At 37.8% G+C, this 17,087-nt stretch overlaps 2 protein-coding genes across 3 annotated transcripts in view; one reads left to right on the top strand and one right to left on the bottom strand.

The window, feature by feature from the left end:
• LOC106173016 (ubiquitin carboxyl-terminal hydrolase 24) overlaps nucleotides 1-17,087 on the top strand; it is a 46,835-nt gene that overhangs the window by 16,970 nt on the left and 12,778 nt on the right. For both annotated transcript variants that reach the window (XM_087002567.1, XM_087002566.1), the window contains exons 37-42: nucleotides 175-319; nucleotides 632-792; nucleotides 4,951-5,131; nucleotides 5,345-5,427; nucleotides 5,566-5,704; nucleotides 6,015-6,134. In XM_087002567.1, coding sequence (XP_086858693.1) covers nucleotides 175-319; nucleotides 632-792; nucleotides 4,951-5,131; nucleotides 5,345-5,427; nucleotides 5,566-5,704; nucleotides 6,015-6,134 — 829 coding nt within the window. The remainder of the gene's footprint in view (nucleotides 1-174; nucleotides 320-631; nucleotides 793-4,950; nucleotides 5,132-5,344; nucleotides 5,428-5,565; nucleotides 5,705-6,014; nucleotides 6,135-17,087) is intronic.
• Nucleotides 6,822-16,139, bottom strand: LOC147764379 (uncharacterized). The gene is made up of 2 exons (XM_087002568.1): nucleotides 16,117-16,139; nucleotides 6,822-14,939 (listed from the first exon to the last, which is right to left on the bottom strand). Exon 2 carries the CDS (start codon nucleotides 14,912-14,914, stop codon nucleotides 7,643-7,645), a length of 7,272 nt encoding a protein of 2,423 aa, XP_086858694.1. The 5' UTR covers nucleotides 14,915-14,939; nucleotides 16,117-16,139; the 3' UTR covers nucleotides 6,822-7,642.

Below are 17,087 nucleotides of genomic sequence, written 5' to 3'. Positions count from 1 at the left end.
TGCATGGCAATTTTAATTAACCTTTATTGACATGTATTCTGGTATAGATTTTATTCAGTGTTTAAATCTCTTTCAGTTGATAGGGATGTTAAAATGCAAACTGACATGTGCGTGATGCTCAGTGGTGTATTATTGTCTAATTTCCATAAAGACTAATGATAATTAACCCTTCAGATGTGGCAGTCCAGAGTCCAGAGTGGCAGCTTACCAGTTGTTGGTAGAACTTGCTAATGAGTGTGCTGAGAACCTGCAGGATATCTGTAGACAGCTGCTGAACATGCACCACAGACATAACCCTGACACTGCACAGGAGTGGGAGGTGGGCAACATGATAACCCCTGGGGATCACTTTTGTTTTGACAAGGCAGAATAATTGAGAACTAATCTGTAAAAACCAAGATCAAGAATTTTTTCTATAATTTTGTGATTTTGTTTATTCAATTTGCAAAAGATTATGTTTACATTAAAATTTTTGGTATAATTTTTGTGAAGGGATATTGAATTTCATAGCATTTTTTAATGAATAAGTAGTAATAATGATTAACTGCAGTGCTGCATCACTTCATGTATTATTTTGACATATTTGATTTATTTCTTCTAACAATGAGAAAAATCATCTGCTTTATTTTAGTTCCTTCCTCCAGTGGAAAGTAGAGCGAGCTGTGGTTTTGTTGGACTGAAAAATGGTGGTGCTACATGTTACATGAATTCTGTGATCCAGTTACTATATATGGTCCCAGGAATACCAGAGTATATTTTGGGCATAGATGATGAAAATTTAGACGAAGAGAGGTGAGAACAGCTATCTTAATATCTAAAAAAAAAAACATTCTTATGAAATTTGAATTTTGTTTTGTATAAACTTCAGTATGTTTTTTGGGGATTCTTTCTTCATTTTGTTTGTGCCCAATTGTATGATATTTTTATGTACAGACACAGATGTGTCTGTACATATTGCCATCACCTGCGTCTGTCGTCGCCGTCGCCGTCGCCGATCATGTCGCCGTGCACTTTCAGCGTTAACATCATAAGTGGAAGACAGTTTTACTTTTTGGCTTTATATTTACAGAGCTGACTAATATTCATAAAACGCAGGTCAAGTTCGAAAATCAGCATGATCGGGCCATTATTGTAGAATTTATGCTGTTTTTTCACTTTTTAGCATATATGCAACACTGTTAACACATTTCAAGGAAAACCGATAGGCCTGTTGTCATGAAACTCACAGGACTAATCAATCTTACTAAAACGCAGATCAAGTTCGAAAATCGGCATGATCGGGCCACTATTTTAGTAGTTATGCTGTTTTGTCACTTTTCAGCATATATGCAACACTGTTAACACATTTCAAGGAAAACCGATAGACATGTTGTCATGAAACTCACAGGAGTAATCAATCTTACTAAAGCGCAGGTCAAGTTCGAAAATCAGCATAATCGGGCCATTATTTTATAAGTTATGCTGTTTTTTCACATTTCCTCAGATTCAATTCTTAAGCATGTTAACAGTCTCATTATTTAACTAAAAAGATTCGTAAAAGTGTTTGTTTGACATTTCCTGCATCTTTACAACATTGTTAGTTGATTATGTAAAAATGATGGTAAACTTGGTATCATGTATTGTATAATAGAGTTTCAATAATGGAAATAAACTTATATCATTGCAGTTTGTCAGATTCATTCATTCACTATGTTCAGAAACTCAGAATGGAGGAAATTGGACATTAAACACTGTTCTATTGATATTTTTCCCATCTCATCAATTTTTTTAGTTGATCATATAAAAATGGCAGTAAATTGTTAATTTTGTTATGTGTTAAAAAATTGTTAAAAATGGAAAAAAACACATTTCAGGACAGTGCTGGCTGATCTACATTTTGGCATTTTCAATGTGTGACTTTGAAGTTCCTGAAGACCTTTGCTAGGCACATTTTTATGTACAGACACAGATGCGTCTGTACATTTTGCCATCACCTGCGTCTGTCGTCGCCGTCCATGTCGCCATCGCCGTGCACTTTCAGTGTTAACACCATAAGTGGAAGACAGTTTTACTTTTTGGCTTAATATTTACAGAGCTGATGAATATTCATAAAACGCAGCTCAAGTTCGAAAATCAGCATGATCTGGCCATTATTGTAGAAGTTATGCTGTTTTTTCACTTTTCAGCATATATGTAACACTGTTAACACAATATAAGAAAAACAGATAGGCCAATTGTCATAAAACTCACAGGAGTGGTCAATCTTACTAAAATGCAGGTTGAGTTCAAAAATCAGCATAATCGGGCCATAATTTTAGAAGTTATGCTGTTTTTTCACATTTCCTCATATTCAATTCTTAGGCATGTTAACAGTCTCATTATTTAACTTATAAGATACGTAAAAGTGTTTGTTTGACATTTTCTGCATCTTAACAACATAGTTAGTTGATTATGTAAAAATGATGGTAAACTTGTTATCATGTATTGTGTAATAAAGTTTCAAAAAAGGAAATAAACTCATATCATTGCTCTTCGTCAGATTCAATCATTCATTATGTTCAGAATCTCAGAATATAGGAAATTGGACACTTAAGACTTTTTATGTACAGACACAGATGTGTCTGTACATATTGCCATCACCTGCGTCTGTCGTCGCCGTCGCCGTCGCCGATCATGTCGCCGTCGCCGTGCACTTTCAGCGTTAACACCATAAGTGGAAGACAGTTTTACTTTTTGGCTTTATATTTAAAGAGCTGATGAATATTCATAAAACACAGGTCAAGTTCGAAAATCAGCATGATCGGGCCATTATTGTAGAATTTATGCTGTTTTTTCACTTTTCAGCATACATGCAACACTGTTAACACATTTCAAGGAAAACTGATAGGCCTGTTGTCATGAAACTCACAGGAGTAATCAATCTTACTAAAACGCAGATCAAGTTCGAAAATCGGCATGATCGGGCCACTATTTTAGTAGTTATGCTGTTTTTTCACTTTTCAGCATATATGCAACACTGTTAACACATTTCAAGGAAAACTGATAGGCCTGTTGTCATGAAACTCACAGGAGTAATCAATCTTACTAAAACACAGGTCAAGTTCGAAAATCAGCATAATCGGACCATTATTTTATAAGTTATGCTGTTTTTTCACTTTTCCTCAGATTCAATTCTTAGGCATGTTAACAGTCTCATTATTTAATTAATAAGATACGTAAAAGTGTTTGTTTGACATTTCCTGCATCTTTACAACATTGTTAGTTGATTACATAAAAATGATGGTAAACTTGTAATCGTGTATTGTGTAATAAGGTGTCAAAAATGGAAATAAACTCATATCATTGCAGTTTGTAAGATTCAATCATTCACTATGTTCAGAAACTCAGAATGGAGGAAATTGGACATTTGACACTGTTCTTTGATATTTTTCACATCTCATCAATTTTCTTAGTTGATTATATAAAAATGGCAGTAAACTGTTAATTTTGTTTTATGTTAAAAAAGTGTTAAAAATGGAAATAAACCCATTTCAGAATAGTGCTGTCTTGTTTCACATTTCCTCAGATTCAATTTTTAGGCATGTTAACAGTTTCATTATTTAATTAATAAGATAAGTAAAAGTGTTTGTTTGACATTTCCTGCATCTTTACAACATTGTTAGTTGATTTTGTAAAAATGATGGTAAACTTGTTATCGTGTATTGTGTAATAAAGTTTCAAAAATGGAAATAAACTCATACACTGCATTTTGTAAGATTCAATCATTCACTATGTTCAGAAACTCAGAATGGAGGAAATTGGACATTTGACACCGTTTTATTGATATTTTTCACATCTCATCAATTTTCTTAGTTGGACATATAAAAATGGCAGTAAACTGTTAATTTTGTTTTATGTTAAAAAAGTGTTAAAAATGGAAAAAAAAAAAAACATTTCAGAACAGTGCTGTCTTATTTACATTTTGGCATTTTCAAGTTGTGACTTTGAAGTTCCATGGGCCTGAAGACCTTTGCTAGTCACATTTTCTGAATATCCATAATACTAATATTTTATTATTAAAAATTGATGGTCATTATGCTGTTAAACGTTATGTAATATTGCATCAAAATTTGGAAAAAAATATTTTGGGCACTGCTCCCATGATGACCATTTAAGAAAAATCATGTCACTTACTGTTCTCAAACTTACAGGAAAGAAACATGGGACTAAAATACAGCTTCAGTAGGCAATGCAGTCTGTTTGGTAATTCTTTCTGCTAGTTAAACAGTTTTTTTTTGTGAAAATTTAATTTTTCACATATTGGCATTTTCAAGGTGTGACTTTGAAGTTCCATGGGCTTGAAGACACATGCTAGTCACATTTTCTGAAAATCCATGATACGCATATTTTATTATTAAAAATTGACGGTCATTATGCTGTTAACCACTATGTAATATTGCATCAGAATAGAAGAAAACACAATTTTGGGTGCTGCTGCCATGATGACCATTATGGGAAAACCATGTTACTGATGATTGCCAAACGTTCAGAAAAGAAATACAGGACTAAAATGCAGCCTGAGTTGGAAAAGCAGTCTAATTGGCTTCTTTTTCTGGAAGTTATACATTTTCAAAGTGTGAACTTGAACTGCCATGGGCCTGAAGCCTTATGCTTGTTACACATTTTACTTACATTGGTATTACCTGTTGAGCATAATTAAAATTTGATGTTGAATTTGCAGTTTAACATAATGTACTTTTGCATCAGAATTGACAGTAGCCTATTTTGTGCATAGTTATTTCCTGCTTTTTGTCTGTACATTTGACAGCTTTGCTGCCTTGTTTAGTATAATGTTTTAAATATATTTTTGTCTTTTTTTTTGTTGAATGTGATTTTGCCATTTTAACTACATTTGGTTATTTCTAGATTGAAAAAATTATTTTACTCTTTAACATTGAATTAACATTTTTAACGTGTTAATCAACCTTTCAGTGTGTTCTACCAGATCCAGCATGTATTTGGCAATCTTATGGAAAGCAAACTTCAGTACAATGAACCAGAGAAATTCTGGAAAGTGTTCAAGCTCTGGGGTCAGACTGTCAACATCAGGGAACAGCAGGATGCATTTGACTTCTTCACAGCATTGATAGACCAGCTAGATGAACACTTAAAGGTGATAGAATTACTATGATTGTGATAAATCAAATAACTAAATTTGTTTTTAGTGCAAGCTATGTGTAATCGATTTCCAACAAGTTAAACAAATGGATTAGAAGAGGCATATTGATAGTTTTATTGCATTTCTTACAATGAAAATCAGGAGACTGGGTCGATTTGTGTTTTTATTTTCTGTAAATCAGTTATCATGTTTAAATTCTTTTTGCAGAAAATTGGGCGAGAAACTGTTTTCAAAAGAAGATTCCAGGGTATCTTTTCTGATCAGAAAATTTGCAGGGATTGTCCTCACCGGTAAGACAAAATATGTTTACCCTAAGCCTAAGACTTTGTAGAGCTGATTTATATGAAGCAAAACACTTCAATAAATGACAGAAATTTTTTTATCCAAGCTGAACTGTTTGAAAAAATGTAGCATACACTTCATTTCAGGTATGAAAGAGAAGAGGCTTTCTATGCTCTGAATTTGACTGTGAAAAATACAACCCTTCAGGATTCTTTAGACCAGTTTGTGAAAGGAGAGTTGTTGGAAGGAGAAAATGCTTACTTTTGTGAAAAATGTGGGGAAAAGGTTTGTCAGTGAATGGATATGCTATTTATGGGTATTAATAAGCTTTCATTTTGATATAATGATAAGTTATGAATGTTTTATGCATTACAAATTTGTATAATTATATAATTGAGAGTTACTCATCTTTGATAAATGTTAACCCCTGTTTCATCAAATTTTCTTTTTTTTTTTTTTTTTTCTTGATTGGAGATCAAGATATTGTATGAAATTGAAATGACACTATAGAACAATTCATGCATAACATGTGTATGGTCTGGCCATATAAAGTTTTATGAGATTGTTAAAATTTTATGACTTAAATTTTGTATAGAGAGACACAGTGAAGAGATTGTGCATCAAAGCATTACCCCCACTGCTCTGCATTCAGTTGAAGAGGTTTGGATATGACTGGGAGGCAAATAGGGCACTCAAGTTTGATGATTATTTTCAGGTAGGAATTCCTTTGATCTTTAAAGATTAAAACAAATATTAGATTATCTATGAAAGCAGCAAATGTTTTGTATGAGAGATATTCTAGATGTGGACCCTATCAATTTTTTCACCCAATCATTTTATTTTTGAAAATCTATTTTTGTTTGTGATATTTATTTTATCGTTCATTTCATAGAAATAGAGTGGAGAACTTCATTATTTCATTTTATAACCAAGCGACCTGTGGTGCCACAGTCTGTATCATTTGAATAAGTGTTATAACCATAATTGAAGACCCTACTTATTATTACTGTCCTATCTTGGCTTTATATGGTTGACAGCACAAGCTCATATTACAGCCAATCCTATCACCAGTGACATCTCCATCCTCCCTTCCTCCTTGCAGTAAATATAATGTTAAATAGATTAAGTATTGATAGCAGTAAATCATGGCATTTTCAAATGGAGTACTATCTCATTATAAGTGAGGGCTATGTTTCCCTGTATGATTCGCATTTGATCTTGTTTCTCTTATTTCTTTCATCTGTTATGAACCATTTTCCCAAGTGGAAATTTTGAAGTTTTTTTTTTTTCTTATATTTTCCCCATCTTTTTTTATGAAATTTTGTCTTTATCCCTCCCCCTTTCCTTCCCCCACCTTCATTCTTTCTTCCATTTCTTATTTTCATGAAAAAACAAGTCCATATAACTTTATTGACAGTTTTTTTTATTTAAGAAAAAATATATAATCACAATTATTTAAATTCATAAATTTAACTGAGTGATACTCATGTTTACAACCTTGTTCTGAGTACTTCATCAACTCTGTATTAGAGAGAGAAGTTTTAAATTGCACTTAGTAGGCATTTTGGCATTTTTTTATTTTGATGATTAATAATTTGACTTACTACCATAAAGTAACTATTTCTCTACTCTACAGTATTCACAATATATGACATTTGAGTGTGGTCTTACGATCTATATACATTGAATTACATCATCATGTGAGTCATGTATCAAATGAAGTGCATATATTTACATTATTATAAGTGCAGAAACTATCCTTGATAAACTGTACTAATTATTATTTACATAAGATAGACATTAGAACACATAAATATGTATGGAGAGATTTCCTGTGGGAAACCTGTTGATTGCACAATTATGTTAATTTGTGTGTCTTTTTTCCATCAAATTTAATCTTAATGGTTCTATAACATGTCAGAGTAGTGTCTATTTATTATAAATGATAAAGACAACTTGACAATGCATGTCCTTCCTGGGGAACAAAAAATACTTATTTAAAATATCTTTTTAAAGCTTGAAAATAATATAAAGCTTATTGGATTAAGACATGGACATTGAGTCTCATGTATTATGTAGTGCTAAACATTAAATTACAATATAGACTTTTTTATGAATGCAGAAGCCATTCTATTGTCTTATTCATGTCTATATTTTAGGCAACATTTCATGTTGTATAGTCTACACATTTGGGGGTTTTGTTTCACATAAAGTTCATTATGTCTACATGTCTGCCATTTCTGTTCCCGTGTGTCCGTTACCATTGACATAGCCACCATTTGTATGTCCATTACTGGCCTCTGGCTTGGGGGCACCTTCCTTTTTCTTCTTCACACAAACCACAACTATGATGATAATGACAATAAGAACAACAACCACTACTGATGCAGCAATGATGATGAGTAATGTATCTTGCGAGAGTCCTCCTTCATTACCTTCTTGTTTGCCAATATTTCCAGCTTCCCCAGACAAAGATGTGGTAGTCTGAGGGGCACTGGTTTTAGAGGTGGTCTTCTCTGAAGTTGTACTAGAAGTTGTAGTGGCTGGTTTTTTAGTTGCAGCCATGTCGCTGCTGCTGGTGCTTGCCATGGTTGATTTGGCCTGTGTAGCAGTACTGGAGGTTGTACTGGTCTTGGCCTCAGTGCTGGATACTGTACTGGAAGGTACTGTGGTCTTAGTAGTAGTAGTTACAGTAGTAGCCTCTGTTGTGGTCACTGTAGTGGACTCTGTGGTAGTGGACAGTGTACTTGATTCTGTTGTGGACTTTGTTGTAGAAGCTGTTGTAGAAGTAGTGGTTGTACTGGTACAGTCTATGGGAGTGTTAGGACAGGAATCAATAGGGAAATCACCAATGGTATTATCTCTGTATACTGCAGGCAGGCTGCAGTCTGGCATCTCAGGAGTGATGAACTTTGACCTTCTGAACCAGGCCATGTCACAGTCACATACCCAGGGGTTGTTGTGGGCAGTCAGAACAGCTTCCTCTGAGCTGAGCATGTCAAAATCTTTAAGTATACACTCACTTAAGGTTCCCATGTTATTCCCATCAATGGCCAGGTGTGTCAGCGACTCTTCCAGTCCTTCCAGAGCTCCTACAGGGAGAGACTCAATGTTGTTGCTGCTGAGGAGAAGCTCGTCCAGCATGGGGGTGTTCTCAAAACTGCCAGCAGGGATGGTTTCAATGTTGTTCTCACTGAGATTCAGTTTTTTCAGACTGCTTAAAGCACCAATGGCAACAAGGGATTTTTCATCCAGGTTATTACTATCTAGATAAACTGCATCAATTTTGCTTTCTAAAGGACTGAAGGCATTTTCTTCAATAGTTCTGATGTTAGAATTTGAAAGTCGGAGTTCCTTCATTTGTACATTAGGATTTAAACCTTCAAATGCATTTGCTGGGATAGTCTCAAAGTCATTACCAGACAAGTCAATAGATGTTAGTTTATCAGAGTTCAGTTTGGTGGTGATCTTGGGAGATGTTAGTTTGTTATCAGCAAAAGTGAACTGGCCAAGATTAGAGAGAGATTGGAGAGATTCCAGTGGCATTTCAGTCAATTCATTCTGATCTAGACCAACATAAAATAGTGTAGAGGAGGGTCCTGCAAGAGCCTCGGGGTGAACTGAACTGATCTGGTTTCCAGTAAGTCCAAGACTGTAGAGATTGCTGAGAGATTGGACAGCACCTGCAGGCACTGAGGTTAGTTTGTTATGATTCATGAAAAGACCACTGATGTTATTTTTAAGCATGCTGAGAGCCAGAGTAGGGAAAGTGTACAGTTCATTGTGATCCAAATAAAGCCACAGAGAGCTACCTCGGACATCGGTCAGTGAAGTCTTATCAAAACTGCTGATCAGGTTACTGGTGAGATTGATGGCATGGAAGTTATAGTTTGGATTAACGACCATATTTCCAAATCCAGAGAAGGCATAAGGTCCAATGGTGGTGATTTTGTTTTCAGACAAGTCGAGGACTGAGAGAGAGCCCAGACGTATGAATGCATTGGGTGGGATGTAGCTGATCTTGTTCTTTTTCAAAATCATGTAAGTCAGAGAAGTGAGGTTTTCCAAGGGTTCAATGGGGATAGCCTCTAAGCTACTTTCTGTAATGTACAGCCATTGAAGAGATTGCTCCATGCCAGAGAAAGCATATCTACCTATGTTATGAATATCAGCACCAGTAACATTGAGGAGGAAAATATTGGGGGTATTGGTGAAGGCAAAGTCTTGAATTTCACTGAGTTCTGATGACTCAAGATGAATGTATTTCACCTTCTCATCTACAAAGTTGAAATGAGGCACCCTCATGTCTATGGATATTGGACAGGTAATGGCCCAGGCACCACTGCCTTCAGGAGCGGGGCAGTCACAGCCAGGGTTGTAAAGACAGGCCCCAGGGGGGATGAGGAGGGTGGTGGTGGGTCCCACATACCCAGGGGTGGTAGCTGAGGTCACTGGGGAGGTCATGTCAGGGCAGGCTGGGAGGGGCTGAGTCAGGCCACAGTTATTAATGGGGAAGGTCAAAAGAGTAGTGTTTTCAAATTGGGCTGGGGTGGCACAGAATGCTGGAATCAGCAGAGGCTCAAAACCACGAACTCTCATCCAGGCTACACTGCAGTCACACTTCCAGGGATTACTGTGGAGGGTTAGGGTAGCAAGGTTTGGCAGGTGGTCCAACGCACACTGTTCTATGGACTCTATCTCATTACCAGCAAGTAGAAGTGCTCCCAGAGGCTCACCCAGACCATACAGCATACCCTGAGTCACCTCTTTAATGTGATTGTTTTCCAGCACAAGCTCCATTATGTTTGGTGTTCCAGCAAATGTTGCTGGTGGGATGTCATGAAGGGAGTTATTGGACATATGGAGAGAGAATAGCTTTGGCAAATCATGCAGAAATCCAAGACTGCTGTCAGTCAATTGGTTCATGATCAGGTTCAGTTTTGTGAGAACAGTTTTGATAGGAGCAAAGGCATCTCTGTGGATTTGATAAAGTTGACTGTTAGCTAAGTGAATTTCCAGGAATTGAGATTGCACATTTGACAGACCAATGAAAGCATTCTGATTAATACTTCTGATAGGATTTAGAGACAGTGCAACAAAGCTTAGGAGGTTGCCAAGCATAGGCTCTGAGAAATCTACTTCAGTAATCCTGTTGTTTTGAAGGTCTAAAGCCTGAATATTCTGAAGTGAAGCAATTGCCTTAGTTGGCATTTTATCCAGGTTATTACCATCTATAACAAGGACTCTTAATGAGTGATCAATGCCCAAGAATGCCTCATCATCAATACTACCAATACCATTCCCTGACAGCAAGAGAGAATCTAATTTCACAAGATTTAAAAATGCTCTAGGACCAATTGCCTTGATACGATTCCCAGCAAGATTCAAAAGGGTAAGACCTCGGGCGTCCTTGAAAACAGAGGAGGGGACTTCTGTGAAATTGTTTCTTTCCAGATTAAGAGTGAAGGAGCCACTGACAGCCTCTGTGAATGCATTTTCTTCCATTTTGTACATTTGATTATCAATCAGCTTGATCTCTGTGGTCACCATTCCCTCTGGGTTACCAAACCTAGCAAAAGCCAGGGGCCCAATAACATGGATGGAGTTGCCAGTCAGATCTAAGGTTCTCAGGAAGGGGAAACGTGCAAAGGCATAGGGAGGGATAGCACCAATTTTGTTGAATCTAAAATCAATGTTGAAGAGCAAGGTGAGATTTTCCATGGCCCTCAAAGGAATTTCTTCCAAACTAGAATTCATTATTCTCAGATCTCCCAAAGTCTGCTCCAAACCTCTAAATGCATAGGTTTCAATGGACTTAATGTTGTTACGATCAATTAACAGACCTCTCATTCCAACAAGGCTGACAAAGGCATTGTTCTGGAGGGTTGTGGTACCACTGTTGATAAGATACAAGACTTTCCCATAATTATCTACCTGATTAAATTGCAACACTGTCTCACCTAGAGGTTTGTCAACACACAAAATAGTCCACAGTGGATTCTGGAACTGACAGTTACATTGGTCAGTAAATGGACACTGGGGCTGAGGAGGGGAGGTGGGCATGACCACTGTATCAGTGCTGTCACAATCAGGGAGGGTCTCTGGACACTGGTCAATAGGATAGTCCCATATTGTTGATGTTCTCATGCTGACCGGCTGGAGACAAGTGGCCGGGGCAGTGATTTGATAACGGGTGTTCCTCACCCAAGCCATGGCACAGTCACACTTCCAGGGGTTGTTATTGTAAGATACTGCCTTAAGTTCAGGCAGGGACCTGAAGGTGCAGTAATCCAGGGTGGTCAGTTCATTATAGTCAAAGTGCAGCTCTTCCAGAGAAAATTGGAGCCCATTAAAAGCCTGAGGAGAGAGAGACCTGAGTTTGTTACCAGTCAGTCTTAGGATTCTCATTTTGCTGTTTGTTTTAAACGAATCAGCTGGAATTTCAGTCAAACTGTTATTGGTCAACACCAAAGCCATAAGATTTTCTAAACCATTCAAAGAACCCAGTGATTGATCTGTCAACTCATTGACAGCAAGAGACAAGGACACCAACTGCAGACGGATGCTCTGGAAAGCATCGGCACCAATATTCTGAATTTTATTATTGGTCAAAACCAGCTCGATTGGGGCTTGATTATTAGCAAGACCTTGGAAAGCATTGGTTGGAATAGAGGAAATTTCATTTGAAGCAAGGGACAGAAACTGAACAGTTGGAGATTCCATACGAGCTGGGAAAGCAACCTCTACAATTTTATTTCTATCCATAGAAAGAGCCCTGATGGAAGCCAGAGTGGAGAGTGCCTGGGCAGGGATGGACGTCAACCCCATGTTGTCCATTCTGAGCTCAGACAGAGCAAGGTGGGGACCCATGAAAGCATCAGGGGCATCAATTCTGGCAATGTTATTCCCGCTTAAAACAAGAGTTCTCAGATTCTGAAGAGGTTGGAAAGCACCAGAGGGAATGGATGTGATCTCATTGCCACCCAAGTTAAGTAGAACCATACCTGGCAAATAACGGAGGGCTTGCGTGGGGACTTGGGTTAGATTGTTGGAATCAAGGTGGACCTCAACGAGTGTGGATTTTACATTTTGGAAGGCCTCGGGACTTATGGTCTTAATTTTGTTTCCAGAAAGTCTGATCACATTTGGAATTGGAGGGGGTGCTCCTCTTTGTGGAGCTGGGGCAGGGACACCAAATTGGGTGAAGGTAAACTGATCAATAGTTGTTATGTCATTAAAGGAAAGGTCAAGAGAAATCAAATTTGGAAAATTTTGGAAAGCAAGTGAAGGTATAGATGTGATATTGTTATAAGCCAAACTTAAATCAGCCAAACCTGTCAGATTTTTTATAGCATTCATAGGGAAAGTTGTTAGGCCACCATACATTATGTGTAGTACCCGCAAGGTAGGCTCTAACCCAACAAAGGCTTTTGCTCCAACTGACTTCACATTATTACCTCTGATAGACAAAATTGTTGTTCCAGCAAGATTCACAAAAGCAGCATCCTGAACCACTTCGATCCCATTGTTATCCAGGACCACCTCTTTACCCAGCATATCAACAGGGTTAAACTGAGGAACCTGATTGGTACCAAATTCAGCATTCACACACTGTACAGACCAGAAACCTTGACCCACTTGTAAATAGGCGCAGTTACATTTTTCTTGGAAGGGGCAGAGTTGTTGCTGAGGGGGTGGCTGTTCGGCTGGGGGTTGTTGCCCAGTGGGGAACTGGTTGCCATCACCTTGCTCTACAGGGAGACCCCCCTGGACTGGTTGTGTGGGCTGCTGCTGTTGGAGGCAGCTGGCTGAATCAGCTGGGAAAGCCACCACTGCTGTACCCCTATAATCAGCAGGCTCAGCACAGAAAGCAGGCTCGGATCCAAAAGGTACCTCTCTCATCCACAGCAGGGAGCAATTACACACCAAGGGGTTGTTGTTGTAGTTGAACACCCTCAAATTACGGAAATTCCATAGCATTCTACCATCAATAGTACTCAGTTGATTACCACTCACATGAAGGAAAAGGAGAGTCTGTTCCAGACCTACAAATGCGTCAGGGGATAGGGAAGACAGCTTGTTGTTAGCCAGAGACAGCCATTCTAAAGTTCTGATATTCTGGAAAGTTCCTTGGGGGATTTGACTGATACTGTTATTTGCAATATCCATAAAGACCAAATTGGGAAAGTTGAAGAAGGCTGGGAGGGCAGCTTCTGTCAGTTGGTTCTCTGAAATGTAGAGCCTAGCAACCAAAGGTTTGATAGGACCAAATGCATTGGGATGGATGTTAGTCAGGCTGGCATTATTCAAGTAAACCCACATCAAATTTTGTACACCCTGTAGACCATTGAAAGCATTTTCAGGGATTGTTTGCAAATTATTATCAGACAGTGAAACCACTTCAAGGCCTCTGCTTGCAAATGGTGTTGAAAAGTCCACCTTGGTAATTTTGTTGTTGTCTAGAGTGATAGTCTTTAAGTTTGGGAGGGAACTCAGAGCTTCTTGGGGAATTTCAGTCAACTGGTTACCTTGGAGGGTGACCCAGCCTAGAGTTTGCTGTGGACCAAAGAAAGACTCCTTGCTGAGGGAGGACAACTGGTTATCAGATAAGTACAGGTATTGCAGAGCAGCCAGCTGTTGAAAAGACTGAGGAGGGATAGTAGCCAGGGCATTTCCAGACAAGTTGAGGTACACTAATCCTGGAGTATCTTTGAAAATAGGTGTAGGGATGGTGCTGAGTTTGTTTTCTCCAAAAGAAAGAAAAGTGACTCTGACTGCACCAGTGAAGGCACTAGGGTTGATACCTTCAGCTGACAATTGATTTTGACCCAGAGTGACCTGTTCACCAGTGAGACCAGAGAAGGCGTTGGCAGCAAGGGAATTAATTTGATTTCTGTCTAGCCATAAATAAGACAACCTTTCAAAGCCACTGAATGAAAAAGCAGGGACAGAAGTAATCATATTATCTTGCAGGTTAAGTGTGATCAAGCCTTTAAGTTTAGTGATGGCAGGAGGAATGGTTGTTAGTCGGTTATGTGCTAAGCTAAGAACAGTTATGGAACTTTCTGCCCCAGCAAATGCATCATCTTCAATTTTATCAATTTGGTTATATTCTAAAAATACCTGGAGGAACCATGTTGCCCCGTTGCTTACCAGTTTGCTGAAAGCATTGTTCTGAATCACAGCTATACTGTTGTAAGTCAGGTTCACCTGCTTGGCGTCTGGAATCAACTCCGGGTCCTCTGTAAACTCTGGAACGTTCGGTCCGATGTTTCTTTCTCCACACACCACTTCCCACACACGCCCCATGTTGCTGGGGGGCCCCACGCGGCAGTCACAGGCCGAGGCAAATGGACATTGCTGTAGTGGAGGGGGTCCAGGGGGTGGCTGTTGTTGTCGGACTGGACCTCCAAACTGACCGGTGGCAGACAACACTAGTGTGGTAAAGAATATCAGTCTGTGTAACACACAGCCTGAAGGTATGGCACTCTGCATTCTCTGAATTACTGTGAGGAGTATTCTGAAATTATATATTTATATATAGATATATAACTAGATAATTAACTAGTGTGGCACTATGCAAGTAAACACTTGGGCCAAGTCAAAATGATTAAAGAAGATGGAAGATGTTGATTTGGGAAGAGTAATGCAAAATATCACAATATAGATTTTGTCAATTTTACAAAAAGATTTGTAATGCATATAACGCTTGAATAAATATGTGGCTTTTGGTTACAAAGTTTTAATGCAAAAAAGCCTATTACTACAGTATCTTACTCAATTCTTCAGTGCTTTCCTAAGCTTTAATAATATTAGAAATTATAACAGTAAGTTATTTTTTGTTGGTATGTTAATTAGTGGCCTTACTTTAAAAAAAAGAACAAGAAGAATGGACTTATACAGAATTTGCAGGATAGATCAAAGATGACCTAACTTTAAATATCAGATATTTAGAATAGAGGTGTCCTGGTCTGCACTCTTCTAGTGTGTGTGTGTGTGTGTGTGTGTGTGTGTGTGTGTGTGTGTGTGTGTGTGTGTGTGTGTGTGTGTGTGTGTGTGTGTGTACAACCATTTTTGCAAACTGTACTGAATAGACTGCTTTCTATTTTATGTGAAATCATTTTAAAAATTGCATAATGCTTCCTGATATAGTGCTTGAAAGGACAAAAAAGTATTTCTCTTCCTTGGTTTATTCTAGCTTTATCTTTCACATCAGAGACAAGTTGTATTAAACACGTTGGGCATGTACCTAAGATTGTGGATTGATAATCATCCATAGACAAACTTACACTTAAAAAAAAGAGGTTGACCTTTACGTCCATAATCCTGGCATCTTACACCCACCCAATAGAGATGTAATCAGTTATGCTGTTAAAGTATGAATTTGCAATTTTCTTAGTGAAACCCACTGCTGAACTTTTTCATGAAACAATTTAAGCTTTAAGGGAGAAAAGTCATTTGTTTAAACCCTCACAAGCTTTGCAAAGTCAATAAATATTTATACATTTCAAAAATAAAGACAAATAAAAAAAGAAATTGTGAATGGCCTAGTTCACATTCTACATGTCAGTGTAAAATTGTTAAAACATTTTTTCAAGTTGACCAAGTTCATAATATCAGAAAATCTGCTCTAACAAATCTCCAAAAGAACCAACTGCCATATCAAGTGTACCAATCAGATGTCTCGACTCACTCACCTGTCACATTTTTCAATCTGCTCCTATATCATCTCTTATTTTGAACTTGTTTTTTTTCTACTAGTAATATCTTAACTTTGAATTGAAACACCTACCTTGCAAACCCTTCTGTGACTGAGAAATAAAGTCTTATAGACTGTCCCTCATACAGGTAGCCCACCAGAGAACTACCGTAAGCTATTGTGATTCAGGCAGCAGTCAGACTAACTCTCTTGATGATGACTTTATCAGAGAAGTGGGCAATCATCTTATCTCTACAAAGAATCTCTAGTTCCTCTCCACTGCCTCCAGTCCTACTAATTTCCCCGCATGAATATTAATTCTTAACTGTGAAAATTTTATCACGACAAAATTGCAGCCCCTATCATTTAAGTGATTATGTAAATGAAGTCTACTGATATTTGTCTTATTCATCATAGTCATACAAGAGATGGGTTGAGGAAGGAATTCTTTTAAGATTTAGTGGAGATTCATGGGTGAAATAGGGGGAAATTGGTGTCATCCCTGCCTGTATTTAGAAAGTGACCTGGAAGGATTTGATGTACTATCAGAGAGGGAAATGAGTGCTTGAGGCCCTAGCTTGTGTAAGGGGTAACTGCTGATGACCTGACCTTATGGCAGTTAAAATAATGTTAGGTTAATAAAATTATAAATAATTCAGATTTAACTTTGTTTTAAATTGATTTGGTCACACAGACATAAGAGCTTGCATTCATGTGTGGCACCTGAAATGACTGCTCCTGCTCACACAGTGTCTGCTCATCAGATGATTAACAGATGATTAACAAGAGGTATTATACTCCTGAGTCTTCATGCAAACTATAACAAAAACCCTGACATTTTAAGGTTATATACAGAAAATAAAATGAAAACTATTTGGGATTGTGTCATAATTCAAAAGCGCACATGCTAGGTATTTTCTTTAGATATCCATCCATTTAAGTAGAAGCAGAAAACAACCAGTTTCACTT

The sequence above is a fragment of the Lingula anatina genome, chromosome 1, assembly GCF_051362555.1.
Source record: "Lingula anatina isolate TDL-2025a chromosome 1, LinAna3.0, whole genome shotgun sequence".
Classification (NCBI taxonomy): Eukaryota; Metazoa; Brachiopoda; class Lingulata; order Lingulida; family Lingulidae; genus Lingula; species Lingula anatina.
The sequence above is the reverse complement of the archived record's forward strand: the minus strand, read 5'-3'. Positions and strand labels throughout refer to the sequence as shown.